Here is a 7,738-nt window from a genome sequence, read left to right on the forward strand (position 1 = left end):
TATCAGCAAAAAAGTGAGGGAGAAGACAGAATACTTTTCTTCCATACACAGGCTAATAAGAAGTACCTATACGACAAAGATTAAAACATTATATAAAGGGAATTAGTTCTTTGAAGAAAATAGGACAGGATACAGGGAAGGAAATTGGGTCAGAGTGTAGAGCAACAGATGCACCAGAATGGACACAATAGGCAGAATGATCACTGCTGATATGTGATGGAAGACAATATGGGTATGAGTAAAGAACAGCAGAACTATTTTGGTATGCCGTTGAATTACAGCACTGTTCATATTAAATGTGTTTTGTATGTTTATTATATTGGGTAATATCAGCATATAATTTTTAGTTCACACCATAGCATTGTGGTTTCAAATTTTTGATGACATGTTATTAACCAACATGAAATAAATTTAGAGAAACAAAGGACTACAGATGCTGGAATCTGGATGAAAAACACGATCATGCTGGAGGAACTCAGCAGGCCAGGCAGCATCCGTGGAGGAAAGCAGGCAGTCAACGTCAGGTCAGGACCCTTTCTTCAATCCTGACCTGGAACGTTGACAGCCTGCTTTTCTCCACGGATGCTGCCTGGCCTGCTGAGTTCCTCCAGCATCATCGTGGTTTTCATGAAATAAATGTATTATTGTGATGTAATGCTACACCAGTTGAAAACATTGATAAATATCCAGCTGAGTCCATATGTGCTGCCCTAAAATACAATGACAAAACTTTAAAAAAAAAATTGATTATGATATTCTGAGGTATATGACACAAGACCTGTTGATCTTTCTTTCTTGAAAGAAACAAAATTTTCGGGGCAATCCTGATAGATGAAGACACTAACTAACCCAAATGTTACTTTTTACTTTTATGATTTGTGCATCTCTGGCTACAAGTATTTGCCAGAGTAAAGGGAAAGATGGTAGCTTGGCACTGAGAAGCTGCACACTAACAGAAACATCATGGTGCAACCAGATGTCAAGCTGACCGAATGTGTTTTCCTGCAGGCATACAAATAATTATCCTACTTTGATAACCCCACCAGTTTAAGCCCTGAAATCTCCAAAATGGACAGTCATGGAACTGCTGATGTGGAGAACCTGATCCCTACTACCCACTTTGTCTTAAGACAAGAACAAAAGTAAAAGCAGGAAAATAAAGAGCCTAGCAAGAAATACAAAATAAGATTTGTTGTTGACAAGAGTTCAGTTTAGAGTTGAGAGAATATAGAATTTAGGATTTAAAATGTAACTTTTTTTTCCAAAATCTACAAAATAGTCTCGTTAACTAAGCTCATGTGGATTTTGGAATTCACAAGCAGTCAAAATACAAAAGCTGTGAATGACAATAAGCTTACTTTGTCTTAAAAACAGAAAGAAAGACTACGGCAGAGGGAAGCAAGTGTGACCACCAACTGAAGCAAACCAACAAGAGAAAGAATCCTATGACTCGATGCTTTGTATGCAGCCAAAATTTGGGGAATGTTTTATTGAAAGAGCCACATATCTTTGCATTGCTTATCTCCTTATGACAACACATTAATGAGCTTTTAAACTTGCACAATAACATCAAAAGAGCTGTATTCATTCTGAGCATCAGCAGCAATTCTTGTTTGTAGTTGGGACAGCAAGTATGTATTTCAGCTCGCACAAGAGGCATTTGGTTGAAGTTGCTTATCGTAAGGAAACAAAGTAAAGTGGATCCTGAAAATTAAAGCTCAACAGGTGGTTATTCTGGGAAGATAGTGTGAACTGGAACTAAGATCTTTTACAATATACTACTGTAGAAGACAGTCTTTAGGTTTAGAAATCGTTTCTGGTAATACAGTATAATAGAATATCTGTAATTACCAGAAAATTTCAGTCACAATATAAACTTTGATTTTCATTAGTGTATTCTGGTCAATACCTTCTGCACCTCTATAAAACATGGCACAAGCTCTCTTAAACTCCATTGGGTTTCTCAGCCTCCCACCCACCCCCCAATAAAATGTTCCATTGGACATTTAGAAACCTGTTAGAAAAATATAAATTAGTAGAAGATTCAGAAGAAGGACATGACTTGGTACCAAAACAACTTTCTTTTATATCTGCAAAGAGATAATATAAATTATTTTTCTCTTCGCCATATCCAATGTCATTGCAAAACATTGCTTGATATTTAACAAACTTGAGCATTGTTCTGTACCTCAGATGTAGGTGATACACAGGAAGCTCTGGGGTCTGGCTAGTTGCCAGAAGCTTTGCTACCATCGCACCACCCAATTTCCATTCTCTGTAGACCTGCTGTAAACTGGGCTTTTGTCTGCCAATCCCATTAAAGTTTTCTCTGTGACCAAGTCTGAATAGTGCCCTTCCCCATCTGTCGGTGGAACAGGGCACCTTTTTGTTTCCTGGCAACAATGAAAGAAAATGACAGCTGGAAGGAAAGTCTGGCCCATGCATGCTTGAGGAGAAAGCTAGGAATTTTGGAGAAGTCAGATTTACTGATGGCAAAAAACCCTGATAAATCCATAGCAATAATTAAATGTCTCATTCCCACTCTCCCCATTATCTGTTTCTCTCAAAAACGTCAACCTTGTTAATATTTTTCTTGTCAGTAGCTCTGTGTTTTCATGAATACCTTGTATTTCCTTCAGATCTCAATCTTCATCATGCAGGAGCAAGTATAATTGACATCATCTCACCTTTTCAGCCTCCAATAACCTGTTACTAGTTTTATTCCATTCTTCCAGCAACTTATTACAATCTTAATCTCAATTTTTTTCTAACCTTCTACGATTTCCAAAGTAGCTTCAAATATATCATGCTTAGCATTTTTAGCAGAGTCCATTCAGTCATCTGTAGAAAGACTTCTTCAACAGATTTCTTCAGAAAATATTTTTGTACAGAATGTCATGTGAATTAAGTTATGGGTTTATTCAATTAACAGTTGATTCTTAATATTCATTATTCTTTTGTTAAGATTGTATTTTATTGAACAATTAATTTGAGTATTTGAATATGAAGTATTTCTATTGATAGTTATTCAAATAAGAATTATTTTAACAAAAATAACTTAATGTATATAAGATAATGGTCATGAGTGTTGTTCACTATATTGGCTTTATAGTCAGAAGAATTTCGTTTGTGGTTAAGTGTGGTGCTTAAACACAGAGAGAGGATGAAAGCCTCAGATTTAATTCTTCATCTGTGCTGCGTTAGCAGATCTCAGAAGGAGTAGGAGAGCTGCCTTTCAGTGTGCTTACATTGGCAAGAGGGACTGAGCTTATCACGTATTGGTGACCCCATCTAGATTGCGTGGAAGCTAAGTGAGAGGATGATTGGAATCAACTACGTTGCCTCTCGTTAACAAATAATCTGCCACCACTTGTAGACTGGACTTGTATTTAAGGCATAATGACATCTGGGTGACTGTTAGACTGAGGAACTTTGTACTTAAACTGGCGAGAGAAAATTATGAATTAAGGTGTGTTATAAAAATCTTCCCAAAATTTATTTCCAGTGAAGGGTGATGAATGCTATTTAGATAAATAAGCAAGGAGGCATCAGCATATTCTTTTATCAATGTGATTATTTTTCTCCTTTTACACCAGCTATTTATTGAATATGATTTGTTAATGAAAAGAATTTTATTGCTATTTTATTGTAATAAAAAATAGAGATGTGCAGTCAAGAAAAGGATTTTTTAAATCTTCTTTGAAACTCTGTTCCAATGTAAAATGTTTATTGTTGTTCAGCAGAACTTAGAAATTTACTTTGAATGTACAAGCTCTTGAAAATAATATCAAGTCTTGGGAGCATTTACTTCATTACCAAAGAAAATGGGGGGGTGGGGGGGTGGAATTACCATCTTTGCTAAAGCACATTGTTAGTACATTGTTTAAAGGATTCTCAACAACATTGATAATCAAATTATATAATCAATGTAAACATATAATTTTGCAGTTTTGGAGAGGATTTCGTATTTATGCTGGGTATGGCAAAATTAAAAGTAATTTATAAACAGTTTTTTTTATTTTAATCTACAAGCACACAATTATATAATTCCTTATTGTTGGCTGAATATATAAAATGTGCTTGTTGAAACGTGCTGTGCTGTTATTTTCAATGTTGGTTTATTTAAGCATTGTAGTGGGATGTTTACATAACTAGTGTGAAATGTTTCAACAGAACATGTTCTGAAAATTAATAGAATTGAGATATCAACCTCACCACTGGGTAATTCTGCAAACAATGTAGTAAACTAGTTTATTCTATGGGAATTAATCTTGGATTTATGAATATCTCAGCTTTTACATACTAGGCTTTATTTCTTTCCAACAAAAAAATATTGCCTTTAGATATTTCTTGTTGCACTTTACAAATAAAATGACCAAATTTGTCATTGAACTAAACTGATCAATTTATGTTTTTGTTATGGTTAACATAGGAATATGAATGGAAACTTCTAAGAATAAGAAGATTGATGATTATGTGTCCTTGTTATATTGTACAAAAACATTATTGTGTAAAATGGCTCAGCAAAGTAGTAAGTTTGATAGCTCTATGTATACAATGTCACATAGTTGATCAGATTTACAGAACACTTAAAGCTAAAATGTGGAAATATATAACAAATAATCTGTTATCCTAATCACTTTTCCGTGCCTTTTTATATTCATATAATTGAAAAGGATAGGGATTTGCAGCAAAACCACTGCAGACTTTAAAAGTTTTGCTTTAATTTATTAGAATCACAGTCTTTAAAAAAAACCTATTTCATAAAAAATAAGTTTGTGTAGAATATTAGACATCATGAATATGATGTTTAAACTTTCCTTCCTGCTGTATCCAATTCAGGAAGCTGTTACATTTGATTTTGGTTAGCTTGATCATTCTAAAGTTCTTATATGAACATCTTCAACTCTTAAGGATCAAAATAAAAATGAATTGAAGTGTGACTACTTTGCTCTCAACCCCCTTAACAAATGTAATAAATTATTTTGCAAAACAAACGGGGCAATGAATCTTTAAAACTTTATTATTAGAAAGTAGACTAAGATCTCATGCATTCATTTTCTTTTGGATCAGTAACTGGAAATTGACTGATCCAACATTGTTGCTAAGTGCCTGTATCATTAGATCATTTGTGAACATGTGCAAGTGCCTTCTGTGAATTTAAAAAGACAAGTTACTATTGGCAATACAAATTCGAGGCCCACAACAGGCCACTGAACTTGTAAGTGACCTGGCAGCTTAGAGGTTTGACCAAGAATTTATGATTTCATCTTAGAGAAATTGTAATATTCGAAACTTAAAGTTAAACAGAATAAGTGCATAATCTAAAAATCAGGTCAGCATACTGATTTGGCCAAACTTGAAAAGTCTGACAAATGGTGTTTTGTTAGAATGGTGTTTTTTAATGCAATTCTAACAAAAGTGCTCCAATTGGGATGTTGACATAAGATCTTTTGAGTTAATTTTCTTTAAAATTATTGTTAGTTCTTCTGTCATATGTGGTGACAATGAGGGCCCTCTATTACACTGTAAACTCAATCTACATTCCCTTCTTTCACCAAAATTATTTTTGTGCCCTATTTATTGTTTTCTATTAAGTTAAAATTAATAACAAATTAAAGTGATTAAATGCTTGATATTACACTCACTGGAGAATGTATTTCAGTGACAGTGATGACTTTATTGGCATCTCAAATTTCTGGAAATCTAATAAAAATCACTCTGTAAATGCTGTAATGATGTGATTGATAGGTCTGTGTAGGTCATTCAAAATATCTTCTATAAAGGAGACTCTTCATTAATATAAATAATTTAAGATTGGTTCCATTCATTTAATGTTTTAAAGTCTTTGTATTTTTGATAATACTGCACCTTTTATCTTTTCACAGCTGTTTTGAAAATACAAACATTTCATAATTGATTATGTAGAATAGAAATTCATCTGTAGGAATTGATCTTAATTTTCTTGAAGGAATTGACTGATGAATGCATTGGAAATCTTTGATTTAATCACCATTAATATATGTACTGAACATATTTGATTCAAACACAATTATACGATGTGTTTTGAAGTACCCACAATGAATGATGGGTTTGAGTCCCTTAGTCGTAAATTCAGTACATTTTATGATGAAAAGAAACCACAGGAGTGGGCAATGTATTAAAATCACAGCAAGGAGCAAATTCTGAGTGAGAATAAAATGGAGCACAGTGCTTCGGAAGGTAGTTTTTATTTGTGTACTAACAGTTAACATGGCATATAAAACGCTTGGAATGAAATCTGATTTTGTTTAATTACAATATCTTTATGACTTTTGTTTTTTTTACTTACCATATCTGGATGAGGCAGTGAAGATAAGCTAGCTCAACAACAAAAAAAATCTGCAGTACATGCAGTAAAATGAGTACAAATATTACAATGTACAAGTAAGCATAAATACATTCAGTGCTCATTGTTTAATATTATTGACTCAAACTAATTAATTGCTACTAATGATGCCTGGCTATACCAAGCAGAATCATCATGCTTATACTATACAGGAGAGCACCATGATCATTTGGCAGTAATCATGTTTTCATTCAGTGTGTAATGCTGCTGATGTGTAAGAATTGTAGAACTATCAAATAGAATAAGAATGCATTTGTTACTCCCACTTCTCTTCATGATTTGACACTCCCCAGGAGAGCAGGGAAGAAATGAACTGGTTCCTTTTCACAATCTTAACAAAAACTTATTGCTGGAATTCAAAGGGATGATTTCAAAGGCATCAAATCCAGATTGGATTCAGTTCATTAAATTCAATTTAACTAGTATTATTTTGAATCTCTGATCGCAATGTTTTTTCATAAAATGTAGAGATCAGAGATTTGATAGCATTATTCTGGTGAATATTGATTTAAGCACATCATTCTGATATGAATAGCTTATATTTCGTAATGAATAACAGATGATTTCATACCTTTATTCCAAAATGAAGAACATTCTTCCAATAACAAAACAAATACGTGTGGTTAGTACCTATTTATTTTAATTTATCTTTGTCATTCGCCATCCTATCTTGCTCAATTCTTTCCCTGCACTCTCTAGACCATGCACCAAGTACTGTTGAGAACACATGAGCTGCTCCTAAACATGCTTTATCAGCATGAGGAAGGCCAAAAGCTGATTCTCATTCACGTTGTGGGAAAGCTTTTGGTCTCTGTTTCCCATTTCATAGTAATTTGGTCAAAATGAGATGCTCAGCGTTGGAGCATTAGGTATTGTAACTTGTATCCCACCAATTTATGTCACTGTGCAATGATGCTTCATCACAGTGCTGCCTGTTCAACCCAACAATTTAATACTTAACAGCAGTAACTGAAATAAACATACAATATATATTTTTACAGTAAAAAGCAGCAAGTATAATACATACTTATACTAAGGGCATTAAATTAAAAGCCAAAATACTGTTGCCTTTTACAACTTTAGTCATAGTTACCATTTTTGTTCTTTCCTTGGTTTGCTTAAGAAGATATTTCAAGCATGTCAAAAAAGAAACAGCCACAGGGAGAATATAAACACGTAATTATAATGGTAAATGAATGACCCATGAGGGTTGATCTCTGCATTCATCACATATGTAATAATATGTAGCAGCAGCAATAGTACCACCTCTATACAGACTGATTTTCATGTCAGATATCTCAACAGAATAAAAATCAGGTGAGTTATGTGAAGGATCTATGATCAGCCCTG

The 7,738-nt window shown here is 33.7% G+C and overlaps 1 protein-coding gene across 1 annotated transcript in view; it reads left to right on the plus strand.

Moving 5' to 3' along the window:
• fmn1 (formin 1) overlaps nucleotides 1–3,809 on the plus strand; it is a 304,321-nt gene extending 300,512 nt beyond the window's left edge. The window contains exon 19 of the mRNA XM_052015214.1: nucleotides 1,375–3,809. Within this exon, the coding sequence (XP_051871174.1) occupies nucleotides 1,375–1,419 (45 nt within the window). The 3' untranslated portion in view covers nucleotides 1,420–3,809. The remainder of the gene's footprint in view (nucleotides 1–1,374) is intronic.
• Nucleotides 3,810–7,738: the final 3,929 nt, after the last annotated feature.

Source organism: Pristis pectinata, chromosome 1 (genome assembly GCF_009764475.1).
Source record: "Pristis pectinata isolate sPriPec2 chromosome 1, sPriPec2.1.pri, whole genome shotgun sequence".
NCBI classification, from domain to species: Eukaryota; Metazoa; Chordata; class Chondrichthyes; order Rhinopristiformes; family Pristidae; genus Pristis; species Pristis pectinata.